The sequence below is a fragment of the Ctenopharyngodon idella genome, chromosome 10, assembly GCF_019924925.1.
Source record: "Ctenopharyngodon idella isolate HZGC_01 chromosome 10, HZGC01, whole genome shotgun sequence".
NCBI lineage: Eukaryota > Metazoa > Chordata > Actinopteri > Cypriniformes > Xenocyprididae > Ctenopharyngodon > Ctenopharyngodon idella.
Window position 1 is genome coordinate 9,893,621 of NC_067229.1, and position 27,382 is coordinate 9,921,002.

At 38.8% G+C, this 27,382-nt stretch overlaps 3 protein-coding genes across 5 annotated transcripts; 1 reads left to right on the top strand and 2 right to left on the bottom strand.

Annotated features, from left to right (window-relative positions):
• Positions 1-134: 134 nt before the first annotated feature.
• Positions 135-6,273, bottom strand: scamp4 (secretory carrier membrane protein 4). Of its 2 annotated transcripts, none has more exons than XM_051909932.1 (7): positions 6,117-6,273; positions 5,621-5,719; positions 5,387-5,515; positions 5,138-5,294; positions 4,947-5,048; positions 2,503-2,620; positions 135-2,363 (listed from the first exon to the last, which is right to left on the bottom strand). In XM_051909932.1, the coding sequence occupies exons 2-7, from the start codon at positions 5,625-5,627 to the stop codon at positions 2,181-2,183; spliced, it is 696 nt and encodes a 231-aa protein (XP_051765892.1). In that variant the 5' UTR covers positions 5,628-5,719; positions 6,117-6,273; the 3' UTR covers positions 135-2,180. The 2 variants fall into 2 exon arrangements, with proteins under 2 accessions (XP_051765892.1, XP_051765893.1); XM_051909933.1 differs by lacking the exon at positions 6,117-6,273 and adding an exon at positions 5,995-6,116.
• Positions 6,274-6,754: 481 nt separating this feature from the next.
• On the top strand, positions 6,755-19,437 carry chaf1a (chromatin assembly factor 1, subunit A (p150)). Of its 2 annotated transcripts, XM_051909924.1 has the most exons (17): positions 6,755-7,176; positions 8,046-8,093; positions 9,790-10,382; positions 10,476-10,523; positions 12,135-12,191; positions 12,381-12,625; positions 12,708-12,768; positions 12,850-12,918; positions 13,168-13,382; positions 13,525-13,696; positions 15,570-15,650; positions 15,813-15,911; positions 15,984-16,230; positions 17,018-17,159; positions 18,064-18,361; positions 18,454-18,538; positions 18,622-19,437. In XM_051909924.1, the coding sequence occupies exons 1-17, from the start codon at positions 7,122-7,124 to the stop codon at positions 18,744-18,746; spliced, it is 2,640 nt and encodes an 879-aa protein (XP_051765884.1). In that variant the 5' UTR covers positions 6,755-7,121; the 3' UTR covers positions 18,747-19,437. The 2 variants fall into 2 exon arrangements, with proteins under 2 accessions (XP_051765884.1, XP_051765885.1); XM_051909925.1 differs by lacking the exon at positions 12,135-12,191 and having other exon boundaries at positions 6,757-7,176.
• Positions 19,438-19,529: 92 nt separating this feature from the next.
• ubxn6 (UBX domain protein 6) lies at positions 19,530-26,825 on the bottom strand. Its single transcript, XM_051909929.1, has 11 exons — positions 26,604-26,825; positions 25,748-25,911; positions 24,386-24,450; positions 23,667-23,795; positions 23,491-23,588; positions 23,315-23,390; positions 23,149-23,233; positions 22,826-23,045; positions 22,612-22,742; positions 21,248-21,393; positions 19,530-21,156 (listed from the first exon to the last, which is right to left on the bottom strand). The coding sequence occupies exons 1-11, from the start codon at positions 26,684-26,686 to the stop codon at positions 21,031-21,033; spliced, it is 1,323 nt and encodes a 440-aa protein (XP_051765889.1). The 5' UTR covers positions 26,687-26,825; the 3' UTR covers positions 19,530-21,030.
• Positions 26,826-27,382: the final 557 nt, after the last annotated feature.

A 27,382-nucleotide genomic window follows, 5' to 3' on the forward strand; every position in this document is an offset into this window, starting at 1 on the left:
TTCCCTCTCCTGTTTTACCTCAATTAATACTATAAATTTGGACATGCTACTCATTCCACATAATGCTTTTCACCTGTTATTTAGTAGGGAAGTATGCATTTTTAGACGCAGGGAGTGACTGCAATAAAAGCGACTTCTGTCTTAAAAGGAATGTTTTTATTGAACTGAAGTTGGAGAGCTATTCCAGTCACATTTCATATGCAGGATTGTTAAATACATTGGCTACACAAAGCCAGTTGTTAAACTTTGCAAAATCAACCTCCTGTGGCTCTGTGGAGGGAGATCTCGAGCAAAAGGGACCAAAGATAAAGTCACATATTAAAAATGAGTGTCTTAGCCTCCAGCCAACCACAACTGTAAACACAGTGAGATGAATGAAGGAATAAATGGGAAATGCATATTTATAAGCCAATAGTAAAAATAGCACAGGATATAGCAACATCCACTAATAAAAGTTGTAGCACTTGAGGGAAACTCGAAAGCTATTGGTTCACACATGCTTAATAGGCATGAAGAATTAAGGCGGTCTTCGTTTCAAAAGACGTGAAAAGCTTTAAACAGAAAGACATCAGGCACAAGGCGTGTTTGCAAGGAAACATTCCCGGTCAAATATATATATATATATATATATATATATATATAAAAATCTGCAATGCTTTGCTGCAGTGTATAAAAGGGGTGTGTCATATGCAAATCATACCATTTACAAAGACATTTAATTCATGCTTGTGAATCATAAAAGTCTAAGTGAATAATTAACCGAAGTAAAAAATTTTGTAACTGCAAAAGCGCTGAAGTGGAAGTGATGCAAGACTGAATGTCTTGAGGTAAATAGAAAAGCTGCCATGATTTAGAAAAGAACACTCAGACATGCTTTTTCCCCTCTCAAAAAAATCACTTTCCCTAAAACAGTAAAGTGACTGTGTATTATATATAAAATTTATATATATATATATATATATATATATAAAATTTATATATATATATATATATATATATTTATTTTATTTTTTTACACACACACACACACACACACACACACACACACACTCTACCGGTCAAAAGTTTTTGAACGGTAAGATTTTTTTTTTTTTTTTTAAATGTTTTTAAAAGAAGTTTCTTCTGCTCACCAAGGCTTCATTTATTTGATCCAAAATACAGCTGTCAATGTTGAAAACAGTTGTGTACAATTTTTTTTTCAGGATTATTTGATGAATAGAAAGTTCAAAAGAAAAGCATTTACCTGAAATATAAAGCTTTTGCAACATTATAAATGTCTATACTGTCACTTTTGATCAATTTAATGCATCCTTGCTGAATAGAAGTATTAATTTCTTTCCAAGAATCTTACTGACCCCAAACTTTTGAACGGTAGTGATGTTACAAAAGCGTTCTAATTCAGATAAATGCTGTTCTTTCAAATAAATCAAATAAATGAAGCCTTGGTGAGCAGAAGAGACTTTTTTTTATTTTTTTTTAAAAACATTAAAAAAAATCTTACCATTCAAAAACATTTGATTAGTAGAGTGTGTGTGTGTGTGTGTATATGTGCATTCCTATCAATTTCTTTTTACGTGATCTTTCAAAGATGGACTAATTTAAAAATCTGATACGCAACTATTCTTTTCATTCTCAGACAAGTCAATGGAATGACATGAAAAATCAAGGCTCAGATGAACGGAAATCAATTCATCAATGTAATATTACAGTGTCCATTTTTTGCTATTTTTGTACTAATGTTCCACCATTTTGTTGTCAGTTTGAGAGTAGTATGTGTTGAGATGTCTTTAAAGGAGCAGTTTGCTTATTTTGGTTGGTCATTTAACCTTCTGGTTAGCGTCTGTTTCTGACAGTATTTGTACCCAGAACAGGGGTTTGACACATTTTCGATCATCATTCACTTCTATTTAAATCAGCTTTAAAGTGTTCAAGAGATCTACTCTTGATAGCTCAAAAGAAAAGAAACTATGTTTATACACATTCTTTGAGGAGTGATTAACATTCAATCTTTTCGCAATAAAAAAAAAAAAAAGATTGTACAAATGCAAAATAACCATTCACAAGTCCGTGATCTGGCTGAAGTGGCACAAAAATATTGGGTAAGGTCCCTCTGCAAACTGCCCCTTTAACATTAAGACAAACAGTGGAACTTTTGCTCCATCTGTAGTTCAGAAAAGGTATCACCAGGGTCCGCTCTCTGGGTAGTTGGGCACAGCGGCTGGATACTGAGGCAGGCTTGGGCCGGTTTCAGAGATGGCGTTAAATCCAGCTTCTCTCACAGTGGGGTTCTTCCATGCACCCGTGCTCCATTCTTCCTGTGCCCGCTGAAAACTGCCTCCTCCACCACGATATAGTCGATGGACCTTTGAGGGGACAAAACTAATGTGACACAATGCTCTTTTGTTTTGATTTAAAGGATTATTCTTTGAAGTAAAGTTATTTTTGTGCATCAGCTATGCAAGTAATGGTGAGTTAAGGGTTGCGTGTATGTGCAAATAATACCTTGATGAGGACAAGCACCATGAGAACCGTAACTACGGTAAAGAGCAGAGTACAGATGAGCATGAATATAGCCGAGATTACATTTGTGTTGAAAAACATCACTGTGGCAAGCCAACCACTGCAAAGAGAGAAAAAAAAAAACAGTGAGTTAACATCATTGGAAGTATTAAAATTACCACACAAAGATTAACTTTATTGATAAGCTCAATCCACAACATTTGTAAAATAATAACAATGTTGATTACCACAAAATGATCGCTTTTAAACATTAAGAATAAATAACTACAATAATTTATAATTGTTTTGATCATCACAATTAATTATCAAAAAATAAATCGCAGTTGCAGTAAAGTAGACTACAAACTACCGTTTTGGGTCAGTAAGATTTGTTTAATGTTTGTTTAAAGTCTCTTCTGCTCACGAAGACTGCATTTATTTGATTAAAAACACAGTAAAAACAGTAATATTGTGAATTATTATTACAATTTAAAATAACTCTTTTTTATTTTACTGTATTTTAAAGGGGACCTATAATGCCCCTTTTACAAGATGTAATATAAGTCTCTGGTGTCCCCAGAATGTGTCTGTGAAGTTTCAGCTCAAAATACCCCACAGATCATTTATTATAGCTTGTCAAATTTGCCACAATTTGGGTGTGAGCAAAAACATGCCGTTTTTGTGTCCCTTTAAATGCAAATGAGCTGCTGCTCCTGGCCCCCTTTCCAAAAGAGGGCGGAGCTTTAACAGCTCATGCTTTGGTTCGGTTGCACAACAACAACAAAGCTGGAGAATCTCACGCAGCCAAATTGACGATTGTCAGTAACGGTGTTCAGCCTTACATTGTTCATACCGGAGTCGAACACTGATGGAGAGACTCAGGAAGAAGTTACAACTTTTAGAATGCGACTGGACGTTTCTGAATGGTTAGTGAATAAATTTATGTAATTGTAGAGTTGATTCACTTTTGATAAATTTAATGCGTCCTTGTTGAATAAAGCCGTGGTCAAACCAGACTTAAAACTCAGGCAAAATTCACTTGAATTTGAGTTTCCTGTCTTCATTCTTATGCATATAAAGTCAGTGGAATTGACTTAAAGGGTTAGATCACACCAAAATGAAAATTGTCATGAATTATTCACCCTCATGTTGTTCCAAACTCATTAGACTTTTGTTCTTCTTCGGAACACAAATGATCTTTTTGATGAAATCTGAGAGATGTCAGTTCCTCCATTGACTGCCTTTGCAACTACCACTTTGACGCTTCAAAAAGTTCATAAAGAGATCAGAAAACTAATCCATATGAATTGAGCGGTCTAAATTTTCTAAAGAGACTCGATCGCTTTATATGATGAACAGATTTAATTTAGGCTTTTACTCACACACATGTAAACATTGATCAGTGAACATAAGCGGAAGCTTGACTGAACCTAAATGACACACAAGAGCAAACCTCTTGCAGAAGCTCAAAAGTGATGCATAACACACGAGAATGAACCTCATTGGTTACACAGCACATTTGAGCTTACGCAAGAGGTTTGCTCGTGTGTCATTCAGGTTCAGTTGAGCTTCTGCTTATGTTTGCTGAATCGCTAAATCAAATCTGTTCGTCATAAAAAGTGATTGAGTCTCTTTAGAAAATTTGGACTAAACCACTCTGCACTTTTTGAAGCGTCAAAGTGGTCATTGGAAAGGCAGTCAATGGAGAGACAGTCATCTCTCGGATTTCATCAAAAAGATCTTCATTTGTGTTCCAAAGATGAATGAAAGTTTGGAACGACGCGAGGGTTAATAATTAATGACAGAATTTTCATTTTGGGGTGAACTATCCCTTTAAGGGGATAGTTGGTTAATCGTGGCCTAATGGTTAGTCGTGGCCTAATGGTTAGAGAGTCAGACTGGTAACCCGATAGGATGTGGGTTCGATTCTCAATTCCGGTAACCCCCAATAGCTCGCCGGGCCCCACAGCAAACAGGCTACCCACAGCTCTGGGTGTGTGTGACCACGGTTTGCAGTGTGTGTGTGTTCACTACTCCTAATGTGTGTGCACTAACTTGGATGGGTTAAATGCAGAGGACAAATTACGAGTGTGGGTTACCTTCACATTTTACTTTAGAAAAGTGTTAAAACTTAAAAGTATTATTATAAAAGTATAAAAACAAACAAGCAAACAAACAAAAAAACTTCTGAACAGTAGTGTGAATGGTGCAAGTGTCTAAAGGGTTGAAAGGCCAAAATGTGAAGCTCATTTCTTTTTTAAAGCACCTCCATTAATTCTTTTAAACTGTTGTTAGGTCATCATGAAACTGAAGTTTTTTAACTTACGGGATGTAATCTATTAGTAGTTGTTGTCGTAACTGATGTTTTAATTGGTAATTAAGCCACAAATTATACTAACTGAACTCATATTAAATATTGAATATCCTAACAATTCATTGTTACTCACCATGCACCCCAACCTGATATTCCAAGACACTGGAAGAAGGCGAGAACACATTGCAGGAAGAAAATGAAGAAAAAGGCCATGAAGTTGAAGGAACTATCAGCCCTGAAAAGACAAAAAAAAACAACAACAGTTCAATCAAAGTGAAAAATTAAACTCAGCAAATTTGTCTTTCCTGAAAAGAGTTTCCTTGCCTGAATGCTTTATAGAGCGGCCTGAACCAGCAGGTATAGCTGCATGGGCTGAAAATCAGCAGCCAAAGGAGCGAAAAACCAAAGTTGACCGCTCCACCCCCTCCAGCCCACCAGGCTATGCAGGCCACCACATTAACACATAGTGTGATAGAGTATACTGGAAAAACAGAATATCAGTCATCAGATTACCTGCTTAAGTCAAATTTAGGAACATCTGAAACCCAACTATTCCCAGTTAAGTTTACTCACACATCCAAAGATTGTAAATACGACGCACAAGATGGCGGTGGGGTTGCGGAATTTCCTCGTCCACATTCTGGTAAAAACATGGCTTTATGTGAAGAAACTTCGGCAGAGGAGGGAAGTTGTTCGTTCGATCTGTAAGGCAAAATGAGAGGTTATTCATTTTTAACCACAGGGTCCAAAAATTGGATAAAAACAGTGACATTCATAGTTTTTATATGCCAACCAAACCTGACCTACCTGTCATTTCTCAATTTTGAGAAAAGGTGGAAAATGTTTGATGTTTCTGGTGCAAATGAACTTTTCCCTCTCTGAACTGATTTACTGATGTTTTCAGTGCTAAAAGAAACACAGATATCTTAAAAACATGCAAAGCATTCTTTAAAAAATAGTTTAGGATATAATAATCAGCTATTAAGTTCTTATCACAAAACTTAAGTACATTAAGCAAAATGATAAATAACTCTTTGTTGTACACGCCACATAAGATCATAACAGATTTAGGATTTGTATATTTTGTATTAAATATGTGTTGTTGTTTATAATAATTCTACATTATCGATATTTTACAGCAATAATGATATTTGAAAACATAGTACAGGCCAGCAGCTAACCATGCACTGTTCAGCACAACTGCAGTAGAAAATCAACAGTCAAACATCTACGCAAAACAGAAATGGTATTTCATGAGCTTAGTAAAAGTTGCTTTTATAATACAATAAAACCTCAGACTTACATTCCTGACGATACAATACCCGTGCACCGTTAAATAGTTTGATGGGGATACGTCCGTCTGCAGTCTGCGAATCCTGGCGATCACGTGGAAGACTGGAAGCGTTCTGATACGTTGTGGGAAATGTAGTTCTAAACGCGGCCTGTTTTGCACGTAGCGGACGGAAGTTGTAACTGTTGAAGACTACAAGCCCCATCACAAGGTGTGGTCTCAGCGCTTGTGACTAGAATATTTACCAGTTTCCCTGCCTTGTGGCAATGAAAAACATATGACACCTATCTGTTATTTTTGGCAGAAACTTGAATATATTTTCGTACTTTGGAATTTTATCTCAAGATAATTCAAGATCTTTTGCGGAATTACTGACGTTTGTACTCAGTTCAGTTCAAATATCAATCTTTAAACATTTCAAGCTTCTGCAAAAACATGGAATCATTACATCTCAACAGTTTTATTTAGAAAAACATTTAAATTCTTAAAGTGTGTTTCGCTAAACAGAAACCCTCAAAATACCTAGCCAAAGCTGTTAGTTCCACGGAATAACTTTGTGACTTGTTATTTTCATCTGACCAATCCTACTCGAGAATCGCACTCACTGTTAAATCACAGCCCTTGGTACGTGTGGAGAGGCAGCACCAGTCGTGACAGCCAATAACGTGACTCTGCGTTGATCTGACGTTGTACGCCGCTGGCCAATCACAGCCTGCGATCCATCCCAGCAACAGGCTCCCGCCAATTCTGAGCGGGGAGCGCGAGGGAGTCTAGCTGGGGATGAGACGGGAACGACGGGACCAGGATTACACACGAAAAAACTGAATCTACAACTCTAAAAGTTACAGAAACTCATCGAATTTGCAGTTGACACGTTAATGCTACAACTTTAAAAGACGTGGAGTCGATGACTAGATCTAAGAAGTTGTGTACGGAGTCCAAAAAAGCGCTCCCCGTTTCCGTTTAACGTTTCCAGTGAGAGGACAGCGCGAGCGCACGGGGCTGAAAGGCGCGCGGATGGTGGTCGTGATGCTCGCGGCTGAAGAGCCTTTAGCCTCCACTCCACGCAGAGGTTTGATGTTTATTGTGAATTAAAACTGGTTTAAAGTATTATTAGAGTCTATATAGTGTGGTAAATAAAGGCAGGGAGCTCGCATAGGTGGCTAATTGCAGAAAAGTGTGAAAACACTCCACTTATTACCTGACATTAGTTCTGAAACAATTTTTGTTTAGCTCAGTTTCTCTGAAAAACATTAAGAATATAATTTTAATGACTTTTCCATGTAGCATTTGGGGTTGTCGAGGGTTTTATGATCTTAATTAGCATGTTAGCATGTGAGCTATTTGCTCAGATTTGTTATTGACAATCTATTTTTCTTCACACAAAATGTGACTTTCCTCACTTATAATGTTTATTTTTTCCAGTATTCGTGGTGGTGTGTCGAAGTACGCCCCATATATGTTGTTTTGAGCTCAATCCAGTTCTTTGTTCCTCAGTCTTGTGCAAATGGATGAACTTAATGGCTCCGTATTCACAGGTTCAGTAGCCAAACTGGCCTACAAACCATCATTCACTGAAAGGCGGGAGATCAAAAATAAACATTTTACGTGTAGCAAGTGAATGTCGTTTCTTTGAAAGTCTGTGAACGCTCTGCGTTTTATGAGAGGACTTTTTTGGCATATAAAAGATTAAAGTTACTATTTATCCTCGAAAATAAATTGATCGGGTTCGGCTGCGACTGTCAACTAGTAGTTAGCATGCAGACATAGCCATCACCTTTGTTATGACGAGACTTGCTTTGAGTACTGTTGTTTTTACGTCAATTATTGATATTAACAACATGTCAAATTTCACGTCAGATTGATGTCATTTGTTATAGCTTGCATATGGTAATTATTTTTGATGGAGGATTTGACCTTAACATATTCTTTATATTTCAGGCATGGATTGTGTGGGCAAAGCTAATACCAGCAAGAAGCTTGTTCAAGGTAAACAACTTATGTGTTTTTGTTTCTGGTCAACAGCAAAATACTATATGGTTTAGTAATACTTTGAGGACCCAATCTATTAGATTATTTCTTTTGGGGAACTTGAGAGCTTATTGTATTATTTACTGACATGAAATGATACTGTATTGGTTCACTAATAAAATATATCAGGACATGCCAACCATTTAGAGGGCCGGTGGTGACCATTACTGCTGATTTATAGTGTTACTGTCTTTGGACTCAATTCCTGTAAGGTTAAAATGAATATGCAAGAGCTTTTCCTTTAAGTTTTTTAACTTTTAAAAACACATCAATACTAATGCTGTGTTTCATTTACCTGACGTCACACCAGAGTTGACCGTGTTTCGCCACGGTTTATGCGCTGAGCAGCCATATTAAATTCTGAAGTCGGAGTTGTTGTGCTTCCACCATGTTTCCCAATCACAACTCGACTTGAGGGGGCTTTCCAGTTAAAAGTTCCTATTGGGGACTAGGAATTTCCCACTTCCGAGGACAAATGAAGAAATTTAAGTGCTTCTAGAAAGTGTTTTCTTCTTTTCTCATGGTTGTTTTACTTTACTGTTGGAAGATAAAACAGTAGAGCATATCGTTATCCGTAATGTAAAATGGGATACGTCGTGAAAATATGAAGTCTTTAAACCAAAGATAAATTAATAGCTTTTAACAAATTGCATAAAAAAATGTTTTTCTGATTGTAAGATGGACAATCCATTCTTTTGTTTCTGAATCACATAAATGCTGAAATACACTACATGACTTTTGCCCCGATTTACAGTCTGGAGAAGTAGATGAAAGTTGACAAGTCAGAGTCAGTCTGCATATTTTGGGCTGTTCATGGAAAGTGTTTAAAAAAAAAAAATTATAAATATAACTTAAGACTGTGATTCTGTCTAGTCAGAGGATGTCAAACATGTTTGATATTTTGAGCTGATTTAGAACACACGTTTTCATTTTTCATGCATCTACTATCAATGAGGCACGTTTTTGACTTTGTTGTGCTGGAACGTCTTATGCCGTGTGTCCACCAAAGCGTTTTTTCTTTTTTTTTTCTTGAGGCTAGCGTATTTTTCCAGTTGTTTTCAATGGGAGCGCCACATTTTTAAAATGCCAGTAGTGTAACGAGGCGCTGAGCGTCTATTTCATGCAGAGCGCTTGCTGTTTTTTTACTGGTCGCGAAGAGTTGAAGAATGTTCAACTTTGGGTAAAACGTAGTGCTCATCACTGTCACTTTTTACCCACCTGTCCAATCACAGTGGAGGAGGGGCGGGACAAATACCACACCGACCAACCGCCACATCCTGCTGACAGACGATAACAACAAGCATAATAATGAAACAAAATAATTTGAAACAAGAGCCAGAGCAAATACTTAACACTGTATTGACATTTTTATGTAGAAGCAATACTGAAACTATCTATGAAATGAGATGCTAGTAACACTTCCGTGTATCATAACAAGCAAAGCATCTCAACTGAAAAAAACGCTGTGCTGCCGAAGCGCTCGTAGCTAGGTATTTTCAGCTGGTTAAAAACGCTTTGGTGCCTTAAGTCTGGATCCTCAGTCATTCAGTTGTTCTCTGACAAAGGCGGCAAATGTATAATGCCTAGAGTTTTAAAATCTGTGAAAGTCATGTAGTGTATTCCAGCCTTAACTAACAATGTTACTTCCCTACAGCACGTCTACCTTTCAAAAGGCTCAACCCAGAACCCAAGGAATGCAGTGAACCCAAAAGAACCAAAGGTCCGGTTGCCCCAAAGTGTTCTGAGCCTAGTGCATCTGATGGAGAAAATGATATGGACAGCTCCTCCGTCCCGCTGCAGCATGGCCCGGCTCTGGTAAATGGCCGTGGTCCACTTGATTGCTTCATGAGCCGACGGAAGCGTCCCTCAGTCCTCTCTGGCCCTGAAGCCTCTATTGACCTCACCGAAGACTCAAATGATGCTGTCAAAGACCAGCCTGCACCTCCGGTTGCTGCCACCTGCCCCCTTAGTGAAGAAACGACAAGAACCGCAGAAGATATCACAAAATCTACAGAACCAACCACATCACTGACAGAGAAAGAGACGGAAAAGGATGAGGAAGAGGATGAAGACGCCCTCCCACTACTGGACATAACTCAGGAGTCTGAGACTGAGGAAGAGGAGCAGCAGGAGACTGAAGTCAGTCCCGGGAATGAGTCTGTGTTGTCAACTGGATCCACCAGCTCCCTCTCAGTCATAGAGAGCTCACCAGAGCCCAGCAAGAGTGCTCCTACCACCCCTGCCTCTGTGAGTAGACATTAATCAATTTTTATTTTTGGTTCGATTGTCCTTTTTTGCTGAAATTTCAAACTATTGATCAATCTTTTTTTTTTTATGCAGACATCACAGATAAATGCAGCCAGTAAAACAAAGAGACGATCACTTAAGGTAAAATTTTACAACATTTAGAAACCCACATTTTTATTGTAATGTTAGGCCTAGTCCACACATACACGGGTATTTTTATAAACAGAGTTCTTCCTCCTCCGTTTAAAAAAAAAAAAATCACTTCCACACAAGCACGGTTTTAAAAAAATCTCCATCCACATGAAAATGCAAAAACACGCAACGAAGCACTGTCAACAGTTATGTTGGCCAATCAGAAGCCTGGAAAAAAGTTTATTACCGGTTCCAGTAGGCTAACAACATTGTCATTTTGTTTAGCATTTTATTACTGTTGTTGTTATTAATTCCATAAACCAGAACAATACAATGAGACACATTCATTCAAAGTAAAAAAAAAAAAAAATAATAACATTGTCATAAGCAGTGACCTGCATAGTATTGCATTCTGACGCCTCTGTTCCGCAATATAAGGGAGAACTGAGCATGTATCTGTGTACATGTTATAAGCCCTGTTAGCACAGTTATTAGCGTCAATGTTTTGGCTACGACCGTCATTGCACAGACCCGTCTCACGTAAACAAAGGAGATAGCGGCGCACAATCTGACGTCAAACAAAGGAGATAACCGCGCGCACTCTGATGTCACTGGCCAGAATCTCCTGTTTCACCGTCTACACGACAACGCTGTAACCCGAGTTTCTAAAAATCTTCACCCTGGCTGGAGTTTTCAAAAAAGTTTGGTTTCAGTAACCGGATACAGCGTTTGCGTGTGGACGAACGGCCAAACTGCATAGAAAAAGCTGTGGTTTTTAAAATACCCGTGTTCTTGTGGACAGGGCCTTAATCTGGTGTCGGCCCACTTCAAGCACTGTGTGACTCTAAAGACGACTAACAAGGTCTGAAAAGGTCTTTGGTGGTGGCAGACGTGCAATTACATATTCATGCAGAGGTTCTAGCAGACCAATCACAGCGCTAGTCCGTGTAGAATTGACGTGTTACATTTTTGGAGAGGTACATGTCAGGCTACGCGTGCTACACACAGCCTATGACGTAGCTACGCAGAAGTATAAATCAGCCTTTACACATCTGATTAGCCACTGTTCACGCGCTCAACAGATATGTCTGTAATTGGCTACAAATCTCAACGCTGTAAAAACACATAAAAAGAAACCTTTGACGCTCTTCACCGAGCACAAGCACAAACACTCAGGTGAGCGTTTTAAAGCAGCTGGCTATCAGCGGGTACCGTCACTGCAGAAATTCAGCTATCGTCACATTAAATGATCAAATAAATCTTTGGCAGGACAAGGATTCATTTTGGCGGCCACCAAAATATTTTCAATGTAGAAAAAACCCTGAGCAATGATGCTGGATATACAGTTTTGCCATCACAGAAATAAGTTAAGATGAATTCAAATAAATCCAAAACTGTATTTTGGTCAAATAAATACATCCTTTGTGAACGTGAGAGACATGCTCATTAAAAATTGTTTTGACTTGTGTGTAGGAATATAACATTAAAATGATGATAAACTTTTACAGTTACTAAATATTACAGCTATTGTAATACATATGGTGATGATATAATATATAAACACTTTCTTTTTGTCACTATGGCTCTTTTTTTGTACTTGGCAACTAACAATGTCAACAGCTTGACGTCTCTCTGGAATGCAGGTCATGGGTACATAAGCCCAAAGCTGATATCTTGGTATGTTTTTTTTTTTTTTTTTTTTTTTTCCCTACCCCAAAAGCAAAAAAAAAAAAAAAAGTATCTCAAAGTGATTGTTTGCACTCTGTTAAGGGTTCAAGAAGGATTAATTGTTTCCTTTTAAAATCTTGTCACTGTGGAATTTTGCACTCTGTTTGAAAAGCCCTTTATTGTCTTATTGTCCCCCAGAGTGTCCAAGAGCAGGAGGAGAAGCAGCGACAGAGGGACGAGAAAGAGCGCCAGAAACAGGAGGCCAAAGCTGCCAAGGAGCGGAAGAAAGAGGAGGCCCGCAAGCTAAAGGAAGAGAAAGAGAGAGAGAAGAAAGAGAAAAAGGAGAAAGACGAAAAGGAGCGGCGGGAGAAAAAGGAGAGGGAGGAGAAAGAAAAGGCTGAGAAACTAAGAGCTAAAGAAGAGCAGCGTCAAATGAAAATTGAGTGAGTGACCCAGTACAGCACCACAATAGTAGTTGTGCTGGTGTTTTCTATGAATATTAAACTCTGGTGTCAATCCATTTAGGGCCAGACTGGAAGAGAAAAGGAAGAAAGAGGAGGAAAAACGGTTGAAGGAAGAAAAAGAAGTGAGTGTTTTTATCTATCTAAGGTTTTCTTTATTGCTGATTTATTGAAATTGTACTCATTGTGTTTGTGCCTCTCTTCAGCGAATCAAAGCTGAGAAGGCTGAGATTACACGGTTTCTACAGAAGCCCAAGACCCAGTTGGCACCAAAGGTAAGAGTCACATTATTAGAATAAAGACAGGAGGTCAGGTGTCAAACTACTTGTGTAAAACATTTACAAATGCTAAGATAAGATGTACGTAAGACGTATGAACGTAAGATATTTTGAGAATGACGCCTTGTTGGGCATGTAAAGGACACGCACAAAAAACAAGCAAAAACAAATGTACCAAATTTAAAAATCTTTCCCAGTGTGTTTTAATCTCCAGACATGTTTGCTGAGTTTTGTTGTGTGTTTCAGACTCTGGCATCTGCCTGTGGGAAGTTTGCTCCTTTTGAGATTAAAGCGCACATGTCTCTGGCACCACTGACTCGAGTACAATGTGAAGACGCCGTTTTAGAGGAGCTGGACCATTATCTTGCCCAACCGGACAGCACTCTAAATGGACTAAAGGACTGGACAAAGCACAAACCTCGCACATCAGGTCCAACCAGGCCTAGTCACAGTGCAGTAAGGTAAAGCCACTTTGAGCCGCTGCCGACGTATTTATGTACTCATCATGTAAATGTGCAGAACTTCAGCTGGTGTTTTTGTTAGTGATGTGAAAGGCTTATTCTTTGTTTGGTTTGTTTGTTCCTTCATGTTCTCTGGCATTAGAGATTGTGTGGTCATAACTGAAAGCCAAAAGGCAGATGTCGTCCCTGACCGCCACCGTTACGGTCGCATGAAACTCCTGCAGTTCCATGATAACTATCGTCCAGCTTACTGGGGGACCTGGTGCAAAAAAAGCACTCACATCTCACCACGCTGCCCACTGAGACTGGACAAGGTAAAAGCACAAGAATGTGTCAATGAAATGCTGCATTTGAGCCACTTCACGATTATCATGGCAGCAGTACTGTGTTTATGATTCCTATGTAAATAAACTTATGCTGCTTCTATACTGCTTTAAAAAGGTCATATCTAAAAAATATCAAGGGAAATTTAATTTCTTCATGGAAGTTCTCCATGGATGGATACTGTAGGGGAATTTTACAGTTAAAGACCCAAAAGACCAGATATGATGAATAAAGACCCAGAGTCAGAGTTTTTAAAAAAAAAAAAATAAATAAATAAATTGAAGAAAATTTTACTGAGGAATAGTTTGCAGTTTCATCAGCAGAAGCCAGCTTCAAGTCTCACAAGGAGTTTGTAGGCCGCTTCAATACTATATGTGGCTATATTTGGCTACTTGTTTGCTTAGAAGTTTGGATTAGATCCAAGCAGGACAATGGCTTGGCAGTTTTTCAGCATGCAAAGAAGTCCCTGTTAAGGGCCTGAGGGTTCATCTCTCTGCTTCCGCTGATTTTATGCAATTCGGAAATAAACTTTGAGTTGGTAGAACCATTGACTCTGGATGAAGTTTAGTCACTGCACCGCTGAGAGATGTGGCTGTATGCTAGAGGTGTGAATCGTCACTGATCTCACGAATCCATTTGATTATGATTGTCAACAATTCGATTCAATATCACAATGCGTCGCAATAAAATTGCACATGGCTACATTTTCATCAATGAATACAAGCAGTCAGATAGCCTATATGAACTCCCTTTTTATCTTAAATGCTCCAAGAAGGTACACTTCCTGAATGTAGTCAAACAAAACTTAAAGGATTAGTTCACTTCATAATTAAAATTTCCTGATAATTTACTCATCTCCATGTCATCCAAGATGTTCATGTCTTTCTTTCTTCAGTTGAGAAGAAATGAAGGTTTTTGAGGAAAACATTCCAGGATTTTTCTCCATATAGTGGACTTCAATGGTTACCAATGGTTTGAAGGTCCAAATTGCAGCTTCAAAGGGCTCTACACGATCCCAGCCGAGGAATAAGGGTCTTATCTAGTGAAACGATCGGTTATTTTCTAAAAAAAAAAAAAACTTTTTAACCACTAGCTCTGCGATGCCCAATATGTAATCACGTTGGAAAGGTCACACATGACAGGCAGAAATACCGACCCAGCAGCAGGGTAGGGTAGGGTGAAAAAAAACTCCATCTCATTTTCTCCTCCAAATTCAAAATCGTCCAACACCTTTTTTTGTAAAAGCCGTTTGGCTTAGTCCTTGCACGTTCGCTTTGTAAAAACTGGATCCATACTTCCGCCTACATCACGTGTGAAGCTGCAATTTTGACCTTCAAACCGTTGGTAACCACTGAAGTCCACTATATGGAGAAAAATCCTGGAATGTTTTCCTCAAAAACCTTAATTTCTTTTCAACTGAAGAAAGAAGGACATGAACATCTTGGATGACATGGGGGTGAGTAAATTATCAGGAAATTTTAATTCTGAAGTGAACTAATCCTTTAAGTCTGAACACAACTGCCCAACTGCCTCTTATGCACTTCAAGTTTGACAAAAAAATTTAAATAAAAAAGACTTGTCATGTCATGATGTATCTCAATTTTGGCTTTGTCCTAATCCCAGCTCTTATAATTATGCCTTTGTCATAATTGTGACTTGTGCCATAATGATTATATATATTTGACTTTTTCAACTGTAATTTTCAGCTTATCTTATTTATTACTTGGTATGTTAATTTCAACTCTTTATATCAAATATGACTTGGTATAACTTAATTGTTATTGACCAAAGTATGATTTCTTTTCGTGTGTGGAGGAAATGGGCTTCCATAGTAACCTGAAGTGATTTTTTTTGGCTTATCAGGAGCTGCTGGATTATGAGGTGGACAGTGATGAAGAGTGGGAGGAGGAGGAGCCGGGAGAGTCTCTGTCACACAGTGAGGGGGTGAGTGATACAACGTCACTATTGTTATATTTCTGTACTGACAGATTAGCCACTACAGAAGCCATACAGATCACCAATGAAAATTCACACCAAAAATGGGCTGTAGTGACAAATTATCCAGTGTGAAAATGGTGATTACTTTAATCTTGCTTTTCTCTCTAGGATGATGACGATGAAGGAGGAGATGACGACGATGATGATGATGGATTCTTTGTGCCCCACGGTTATCTCTCAGAAGGGGAAGGAGCACTTGAAGACGAGGTACGTGGAATGTCACGCTTCTTCAATCGCCTCATTCAGTCATGTCATGACACTAACAGTCTGCTCTTGCAGGAGGGTGGAGATCCAGAGAAGCAAAAGACGCGTCAGAGGATGAAGGCTCGTGAATGGGAGAATGAACTGATGTCTAAAGGGAAGGTGAAGGTGTTGGAGGCGGTGGTGCGAGGCTGCTTGTGGGAGGGGGAACAGCCTTCGCTGGACCTCCTGCAGCCGTACACTGTCTGTATGCTGGAGCCTTTACCTAGAGACGAGCCTTGCACCCCTGACCAGGACCTCTCACGCCAACAGAGGAATGAGAAACGTGAGTATAGTGTGTGCTTAACTGTTTTATACTTTATGGAGATTCTGTATACAGTAAGATTTCTCATCTGCTGTCAAAGTTGCTTTCCTAAACATTACAGTGTCTTAAAGGGATAGTTCACCCAAAAATGAAAATTCTGTCATCATTTACTTACCCTCAAGTTGTTCCAAACCTGTATAAATTTCTTTGTTCTGTTGAACACAAAGGAAGATATTTTGAAGAAAGTTTGTAACCAGGCTGCTTTGGGGCACCATTGACTTCCATAGTAAAATAAAAAATAAAATACTATAGAAGTCAATGGTGCCCCAGAACAGTTCAGTTTCCCACAATCTTCAAAGTACCTTCCTTTGTGTTCAACAGAACAAAGAAATGTATACAGGTTTGGAACAACCTGAGGGTGAGTAAATGACAGAATTTTCATTTTTGGGTGAACTATCCCTTTAATTTGTTGGACAGTTTCTTCAAATCTAATCCATATTTTGTTCAACTGAGTCTCTTCTTGCACGAAGCACACACCGCATTAACAGCCACTTTCAGCTTAGTTAATACACAAAGCCGAGCCTAAAGGCCTTTTCATGCTATGAGAGGTGCAACAAAGTCATGCAAATCACCAGTGAAAATTCACACCAAAAAATAAGCACACCATGAATTTTCATTATCTACTTAAAAAGGTTGCATACATGAACCAAATTGAAACACACTGCCTTCATTGCTTTAATACAGTTGCACATTACTGTTTCTCCTGAGGGTGATTTAAATTATTCAGTGATGTTAATGTGTTTTTCAGTGCTGTCACAGCTGCTGCCTTTGCTTCATGGGAATGTGAACAGCAGTAAGGTCATAATCAACGAGTTCCTGGAGTTCTGTCGCCAGCAAACATCCTCACCCACAGAAAGCCCACTGAATTGTATTGACAGCGTCCCACCCAGGTAACCCAGCTAACCGTATCGTGCTGATCTTTAGTATAGTTTCTTTTAGGTTGACATAATTTTGTAGGCCAACCAGGAAGTTAGCATCACCCTAGTTTCTTTGACAAAAAAACAATAGGTTTTTTCCATTGGCTTTTGGGTTATTGCAGAAAATAAACTAGCTCTGTGACCAACAAAAGTTTATGATTCTTACACGTTTTGTTCACCATGAAAATCTTTACAGATGAACAGAACTAAGTACAAACGCCAGAAGAAAAAGCTAAAGTTAGGCTGTAAAGAACTACACTACATTTCAACATCATCAAGCTTAAACAATTGTCAATGGTTCTTTAAAATCTTTGAAATAGTTTGCAAGAGCATGATTATGAACACAACTAAGATAGTGAGTGGTGAGTTCTTTGGCATAATGAAGTCACTGACAGCCTCAGTTGTCCCATTTAGCCACTTTTTAGCAACCTCCTTTTTCAAGACATGTAAAGGCTTACAGAATTCGTGAGTGGAGTAGTACTGATATTTTTTTTCGTCGTAGAATCTTAAGCTTTTGTAAACCACAGACCTTATTTCAGACATTTGCCCAAAAGGCCATTCAAAAAACATATTAGCTGCTTTTCCACCGTCGGGCAACCAATGAGAATGGTTCGGCCTGATCATGGAAAAGTGGCTATTGACTTCAGCATGATGGAACCATAAGTGCTAAAATGTGTCTTTTTTTTTTTTTTTGTTATATTTCTGTGTAAACTGGATGACTCATCTGCCTAATGCCTGGAAACTTTGTCATCGAGAATAACTTCCAGTTGCTCTCTGGGGGAGTGTTTTTGTTCTTGTGTCAGCATGTTATGAAGTTACTTAAATTAAGCCACACAGCTACACAAAACTCAAGGATATTGACTTTGTTTGACAATAGGATCCACGTCAGGCGTATCATAAAAGAGAACGCCGTGTACGAAAAGCGCTCAACTTACAGACGATGCTGCTGGTACGTGCATGCGGAAGTTCTGACCCGTCATTCTCAGGAGGCCTTGCCTGTTCCCTGCCAGTGGACCTACCTCACCTCCGGGGCTCAGATCACCCGCGACGAGCCCGCCGGCTCACAGGGCAGCTCGCCCACCTCGTCCACTTCCACCACACCCTCCAACAAGAGGAAAAGTGCCAGCAGCCACTCCATTACAAAGTATATGAAGAAATGTGGTGACTCCGAACAGGTGCAGACCTTTTTTTAGATTTTGATGTGCCTACTACCTTTTTTCTAAAGACTTATTTAGACCTATGTCTAACTCTGTGATTCATTCTTTAGACTGAGGCCATGGAAACCGATGGCTTCCAGGCAGACACTGAGGATGACGAAGACGATGATTGCATCATCATTGGGGAACAATCTGGTTAGTATGCGTCACTACTAAAGCTTGACGACCAAGACAAATCCAGCAGAATAAGCTTTAATTTTTTTTTTTCTTCTTAATAGGATCCTCTGAACAGGATGCCAACACATCCTTGCCACAAACTGAGAGAAACACAGAGCCCATGGACACAAATGCATCCGAAACTGCTGCTCTTGCCTTGCCCTGCCTCACCCCAGCCACCGCCTGAGATCTGACTCTTTCCTGTTGGGTTTGCAATAAACCAGGCGTTCAAAATCTGATCTATGATTCGAAGGATCACACAGTATTAAAGGTCCCCAGAATTAATCATTTGTTCCCTCTTCTTTAAGTGGAGGTCTGTTAGATGGTGTACTGCTCTTCATAGGTGAAGTCCCACTTTTTGAAAGTGTGTAAAGGCTGATACATTCATCAGCTCTGACACCAATCAGGAGGTTGATGCTGTCTGTTGGGCTCAGTGGCCCATTGTTTTAAATTGTTTTTTTTTTTTTTTTTTCTCTCAGAATACTTGAACTGGTGTATGTCTTTCAAAAATAATGACAATTGAAATATATTGCACTTTTATATTCAATTTCTGTTTATTTCATTCTTCTACCCCCACCAGAAGTCTTTCACTTTTTTTTCTTTTCCGAGAAGCTTTGTATAAAAACAGCATGTGCCATTTGTTGCCCAGGCTGCTATACGCGGTGTAAATACTATTTTTGTTTTTTGAAAAATGGTGTAGAAGCTGAAATAGTTGGTGGCCGTCCAACACGGGGGAAAAAAGCAGCAGCAGCATTGGCATTTCTTTTGGCGAAGTATTTTCTTAATTGTTCTGAATAAACTGCACCATAGTTTGCAGTTGTAATGGGTTTCCTACAAAGCTTGTTTAAATAAAGCATTATTTAAAAATGAACTTTCAATATGCTGTTAACAAACAATTTCCTTCCCCATTATACACAAGACTTAATTTTGCACAGTGAAGCCATTTGGCTTTCATTCATGCATACTCATCTTATCTGACAATGCATTTTATTTCAGACATCACATCAAAAGCATTAGAACACAACATTTAAACTCTACAAATTTGAGTGAGTGTAAAATACAACCATGGTTCATTTTCAACAATATAGCATGGTTTAATCAGTGAGCATTATAGTATCCACTTCACTTTTTTCCATCAGAGCGGGTGCCTTTTTGTCATAATCATAAATGCACTGGTTTGTAGCTAAAATAGTTTTACAGTTTACTGCCGTTATTCTTCTACTTATTTACCTATAGTGGCTAATGAATTTGAAGTCTTGCATATTCACAGTAAACAGCTTACTTCCAGTTTGAAAAATAAGCTGGAGTTTTGATGTGAACACAGCCTTTCAAAGTATACTCGATTGGATTGTGTGCATTAACAGATGCTCACACATGCATAATAGAAAGTTTCATTCTTGTCCAGTGTCTGCACTCTTTCTCTCCAGAAGTTATGAGCGATAATGTCTTTATACTCATTTAAACTAGAGTTTCTCTTAACCCCCTCCCACAAGTGCTTGTCAATGACAAAGAGCATTTCTTTTCAATTGTGACACCATGGTCGCCAGTGTTGGCACCTTGTGGACAAAATCATTATTGCAAAAAAATTTCATGTGCAAGGTGAGCGTATAGTATATGCAATTGGGGGGAAGATCTGGGTGCGAGCTTACTATGTAGTTGATAAAATTTACGTCAAACGTGTTGCATGTGTAAAAACAAATACTTTGGGCTTAATTATGTAAGTCAAATGACATGGTGACAGCTGAAATGAACTGACATTTATCTGTATTAGGAGGTAGATCGTTGTTTCAGAACAGGGGTGCGTTTCCCAAAGCGAACTATGGTCGCAAGTTCCGTCTTTACCAATAGAGTTCAATGTGACTTACGACCATAGTTGGCTAATGATGCTTTCGGGAAACGCACCCCAGAGCGTTTTGTCTAAGTTGCGTTATAACATTCATGCATAGTCTCATTTTTGTTAAGCAGGAAACAGAACCTCAATACAACACAAAAGACAATCTTAACTTGGTAGTGCTCATGTTAGATCAATTTCAAACCGTTGTCACAATGAGATTTTATGGTACATTAATCAACATTTCTCTATAAGCAATAACTAAAAAGTGCTTTAAATTACAACAGATCCACTTACAGATCATTTCCAGTCTGACAGCGGCACAGTGCACAAACGGAGCTTCTTCCATTATCATATGATGACTGGTCATGTTACTTTAAGCAACAATGCATTATAATAGGACAGATTATTGAGGCCCTTAAGGTGCTTACACTTTCCATAATACATCACTGACAGGAAAACAACTCCTGTGGTTAGCACTATATAAATCCATCTAACACATGTTGTGGACACAACCAATGTATCTTGCTCATCCTATGAAACCGTGTGGGGTTGTGGACGATGGGAGAGAAAGTCACTAGGAGCGGCAAGAGAACGCAGGCGGGACAGCAGTGACCGGGGAGAAAGCAAGACTAAATGTTCAGCTCATGGTCTTGATGTTCTCTAATAATGCTGGTTTAAGCAGAGCAGCAGTCTTTCCTCCTGCGGCAGCAATGTCTGCCAGCACTGCCGCGTCCCACGTGAAGGTCAGCAGAGCTGCTGGGGCCTGGAAGGTGTAAACAAATGTGTGATTCAATTATTTTTTTTTTAATTATTAAATTAAACTTTGCAGACAGTGTTCTTTGATCTTCACCTACCAGGTTGCACTCATTCAGAGCCGACTCGTCGTCTTTCAGTTTTTGTCCTCCAGGTGCCACCAGCTCAAAGGGCTGCCAGCCATTCTCCAGCGAATCACGCACAAACTGGTACAACGCTGCCACCTTCTCCCATGCCAGGAAAGTACCTATAGGGCAATTAAATGCAAGTTACACCATACAACAAGAGCCTTCGGTTGGCCAAACAAAGCAAAATCATGTTTGCAGTGTTGTACTGACAATAGACATCTATGGGGCAAGGCATTCTGGAGGGTTTACAAGCATAAATGTACAACTCTCACATTTGACAAAAAAAATTTAGCCATTTGGCCAAAGACTTTTGTACGACCCCCTTCCTCAGACTTTTTTTCCTTAACTTTTCTGTTTACTACCATATTACAATATAAATTATTAATATTTTGTACTAATTTATGAAGATGTTATAAAGGTGTTACAGGGAAAACACCTTTATAACACACACACACATACATATATATATATATATAAATGAATTAATATATATATACACACACACCGATCAGGCATAACATTATGACCACCTTCCTAATATTGTGTTTGTCCCCCTTTTGCTGCCAAAACAGCCCTGACCCGTCGAGGCATGGACTCCACTAGACCCCTGAAGGTGTGCTGTGGTATCTGGCACCAAGTCAGCAGCAGATCCTTTAAGTCCTGTAAGTTGCAAGGTGGAGCCTCCATGGATTTGTTCAGCATATCCCACAGATGCTCGACTGGATTGAGATGTGGGGAATTTGGAGGCCAAGTCAACACCTCAAACTCGTTGTTGTGCTCCTCAAACCATTCCTGAACCATTTTTGCTTTGTGGCAGGGCGCATTATCCTGCTGAAAGAGGCCATAGCCACCAGGGAATACTGTTTTCCAAAGAAAACGTGATTCATCAGACCAGGCCACCTTCTTCCATTGCTCCGTGGTCCAGTTCTGATGCTCACGTGCCCACTGTTGGCGCATTCGGCGGTGGACAGGGGTCAGCATGGGCGCCCTGACTGGTCTGTGGCTATGCAGCCTCATACGCAACAAACTGCAATGCACGGTGTATTTTAACATCTTTCTATCAGAACCAGCATTAACTTCTAGAGCAATTTAACAATTTGGAACTTGTCAAACTTGCTCAGATCCTTACGCTTGCCCATTTTTCCTGCTTCTAACACATCAACCTTGAGGACAAAAATGTTCACTTGCTGCCTAATATATCCCACCCACTAACAGGTGCCGTAATGAAGAGATCAGTGTTATTCACTTCTTCTGTCAGTGGTCATAATTTTATGCTTGATTGGTGTATATACACTATATATAATATAAATAATAATTATATTTTAAAAACTACCAACCCTGAAGTATACTTCCATCTGGTAACCGCACTCTCAGAAGGGCGTAGTTATACTTTCTTCTCTCTCTCTGCTCATCTTTTTCACGCATGGCTTTCGTTCGCAGCATTGCGTTTCTCTCTACAATTTCATTCCTGTGATTAAAAAAGATCATAAAAACACAGTACGACTATATCAGCTTAGAAAGCACAAACACTGCTGTTGTTGATTTCTTTACTTCAATTGCATTTCTTTCTTCAGTTCCTCCGCAGTCAGATTGTAGAAGTCTGGGGGCAACTCGAAGTGTGTAGCATGCTGCGACGGTCTGAAGACCTGCGGCTGGCGGTCCAGCTTCGCTCTGACTGGCTCGCCTTTCTGCAGCCGCTCCAAATGAACCTTTATCTGCTCCAGAGCATCCGATTCCTGTGGCGGTAACATCAGGTACTCCTCAGTCCTATCTGAGATACGTTATTCAGGGATGGAGATGAGTGAGGACTCGGTGTTAAAGAAATCACACAATTTACTTTTAAATATAATGCTGGTAATTAACTTCGGCGTTACCTTCGCCATCTACCGGCAGCGCGGTGCTTTCAAATCCCACGGCCTGAAGATACTCACGAGATCCTTCAATCACACTGACCTTCTCCTTTATGAGTAAAACAACAAAATGTGAGTGAAATGGCTTTTTGAATTCAGTTTTCTCTATCCTGACTGAAAATGTTCATACCTGAAACACTTTGTTGCTAAGCTTGATCTTCCGATACTTCTCCTCAGTCGGATTCTTACAGATATTTTCGATGTACCTGTCATCGCACATCATTGGATTTCATTTGTACATTTTACAAACACACTGAGATATTGTCGGGCAAAATTAATATAGTCCTAAAATTAAATAGTCCTCACTTGCTAATGATGTCAATGGCGGCCTTTACTTTCTCTTTGTCTTTATTGAAGGTGTGAATCATCATAATGGAGGCCTCCAATGCATCATCTGAGAACCTCTGTGAAAAAAGAAGCACCTTTAGTGTCATCTACATGTAATTTCTTAAATTCTTGCAGATTTTCTGTAATAATCTCACCATAAGAATAGCTTCCTTGATGTGCATCTCTCTTTCAGTCTTTGTTAAGGTTTTTCCAGTCAGAGGACAGATGAAGAACACTCCTGACACTGAGAAACAAGATTGATCCTTCTGTGGAACCCCAGAGCCCTTGAAAAGGTATGAATAATCACAGTCAGGAAAAGAGTAATGCTTTTCATATTCCACAAATGAGTGGTAATCATACAGGTTGGGAACAACGTAAAACTGGTAAATTCGTTTTAATGTTTTTTTTTTCTATTCCTATTCCTTATGTAAGGCCCCTTAAATAAATTGCCACTTTATATGAATAGTAATTTTAACCAATATGTTAAAAATGATGTACACTCACATGAGATGAAGACTGCATTTTTTTCCTAGTCTTTTTGAAAGATGTTTATTCTACCTTCATGATGGTCACCACCATGTTTAGATCACATGACCAAATACTATTAACATAGAGATTAGTAGGTCATCTGGATACATTTTATGAATACTGTGAATTCAAACATACTACTCTTTTCACACACTGTTTTCGTCTACTATATAGTATGGAAGTTTGTGATTTTGGATTACAGCCATAATCTTGGCAACCCCTCTATTTTCAGACACTTTCAGTTAATATGTCTGCAAAAACATTCACTTTTGTGTGACCCTGCCAACAGGCATCAGTATAAAGTTATATTGGCCAGCTAAATACGAACAAAAACCGTCAAACTTGCCTCAATATCTGTGTTCTTCTGACTGGCCGCTATGGCAGCTGCCTCTGCTTCAAGTTCTCGCTTCACTGTAATACAACGACAAAATGAGTGGCTGCTCATGCTTTGAGATTTATTAATGTTTTTGAGATTTCTATGGAAGTTGGTTTCCACCACAGAATACAAAATAAAAAAGGTAATTGTAACTTTTTATCCCACAATTCTGACTTTTTAGCTCGCAGTTCAGACTTTATAACTCACAATTTCAAATTTATATCTCGCAATTCTGAGAAAAAACAGAATTGCAAGATATACGTTGTGTCTGAAGTAGGCACTACATATGAACTTGAATTTACTTTGCGACCGTTAAAAAAGTATGTTTTATATAGTATAAATGTGTGTAGCATGAATGAAATTCGGACATATTACTTCCGCCATGTTGTCATTATCATGTGACCTGCCAGGATCAGTTGTGTCGCTTCATTAGCATTCACAAATCCTCTCCTGTGGCCTCATGGGATAGTAAAGTGTGCATGGAATGCGCACTTCAGAATCTCGGTGGAAGTAGTAGTACTTCTTGTCTACTGTTTTATGAATACTATGAATTCAGACATACTACTCTTTTGGTGTACTGTATGGTATGTTGGTGTGCAGCGATAAATTCATAATTCTGACTTTTTTTCTTATGATTGCGAGTTTGTCTCACAATGCTGACTTTATTTCTCGCAATTTCAAGTTTATAACTCTCAAATCTGACTTTTTTTCTCAGATCTGTGAGATAATCTTGGAATTAAAAAAAATGCTTTTTATCTTACAATTCTCACTTTTATCTTGCAATTGCGGTTTATATCTCACAATTCTGACTTTTTTCTTAGAATTAAAGACAGAACTGCAAGTTTATATATCACAATTCAGCCTTTATAACTCAACTTTTTTTCTCACAATTGTTTATACAATCACAATTCTGACTTTGTTTCTCACAATTCTGAGTTTATAACTTGAAAATTCTGACTTTTTTCCTATAGTTGGGAATGAATTATAAACTGGAAATTTAGGAGAGGCTGTTCACTGCAGAGCCATGGGTGGAGTGATAAGTCCAGCCTCCACCTCTCTAGATGTAATTTGGGCATAATGGGTGGAGCTAGAAGGTCCAACCACACCCTAACCCTACCCATAACTCTATCCCTCTACCCATTAGATCCCCAGAGGTGGAGCTGGACTCAGTCAAGCTCAACCCATTTGGCTCTGAAGTGGGCACCACTTGGAATTTAGAGGAAAAAAGTCAGAATTGTGAGATAAAAAGTCGCAATTATCTTTTTTGTTCCGTGGCGGAAAAAGCTTCCATAGATTTCTGAGTGAAAAACTGTAATTATACACTTTATGTACCCTGATTCCTTATGGCATCCTGTGATGTTTGCACTTTTGGCCGGTGCTGCTGCTCGATCCTGGCAAGGGCGGCGGCCCCTGCCATCTGTGCACCCTTCGTGGGCGCTTTTGTGGGCGCTTTTCTGGGCGCCCCGTGAGCAACCTGCGAGGCTTCAGGTTTAGAGCTGCACGAAAGACCAGCGGCAGGTTGCATAAACTGCTTAGACTAGTCTTACAAGTTAGTCATCAATTTTTTTCTTTAAGACCGTCCATAACCTTAAGTCAGATACATAAAAACGTAGATTGGCCTAATTTGATACCAAAAAAGAACCCTATTTAACTGCTAGTTGGTCAGACTAGTTCTTAAAACACAGTCTTAACACCATAGCTATGTTTATGCAACTAGCCCCAGATGTCACCCACTTACGGTTATTTTAACCAATAACATCACGGGAGCAGCAGTGTTACTGTGTAAACCACTCCCATGTGACTAACACTAAGCCTGTTACCCTATGAGTAATTATAGCGATAAGGTTAGACTCATAGGTCGGATCCTATTCCGGACCCAAAACTATCTAAGTAAAAAGGTTCGAACATTGATACATTCAGGACATACTATACATGTTTCCAAACCTGTCATCAGATATGATCATGTTAGAAATGCAGTCAGACAGGTAACGTTACAGATGCTAATGTACACATTCTTGTTATACATTACTATAGATTTTATGTGCTTGCACTTGCAATTTCTAGTGCGGAAAAGTCTATAATAAGAAAACATGTTATTCGATGCATCGTAATCTGATCATATAAACTCGTGATCAGTGTGGTTCAGAGCAGTTGTGGTGACAGATCTCAAACATATCTGATATTTTACCTTGTGTCTTCTGTAAGTTTCTTTCCTGGCCCTGCTGACTTGAACTTTATATCCTTCTTGATGTCATCGAAAAACTTCTTCATTGTTAGCGATTTAACTATATGCAAAAATATTGAAATGAAAAATGAGTTGTTTTTAATTATTTATAACTGTCAGGCACACCTCCACCACCCAAAGCGATGTGTTTACAACAGGAATAGGACTGTTTCTGAAACCGGAAGAATGGTCCTCAAGCGATCGTGACGGAAACATTGACTTTTAGTGACATCAAGCGGAGGGGAGTGAAATTACAATGAAGTAGATCGGTGGGGTTTTATTTTGAACGAAAATGAAAGAAATATGTAACCACGTTTTTGTTTGTTTTTTATTTTTATTTTATATATAGTTAAGACCAGTTTTGGACTGCAGTTATCCCGCCTTAAAATGTGAAATATCATTATAAAGTCTTTGAATCAAACCTTTTGCAAGAAACAAATTATATTTTCTGTTGAAATTTTAATTATTCCATATTTGACAATCAACTGCAAGGGCAAGTATATGGGATAAGATTTTTTTTCAAATATTTCTTCCTCAAAACTACTAAAATAATCCAAATCGAAATCCGAATTGTTACATACATTCCTTACGATTATCGTTCCTATTTTCAGTAGATTAAATATAATAGTAATTCATTAAAGTGCATTGAGTAAATATTTTTTAGATAAAATACATTCATAAAAGTGCAATTTTTTTGAGCTCCCAGTTTTATTTTCAACAATTTTATAATCAGCAGTGCTAAT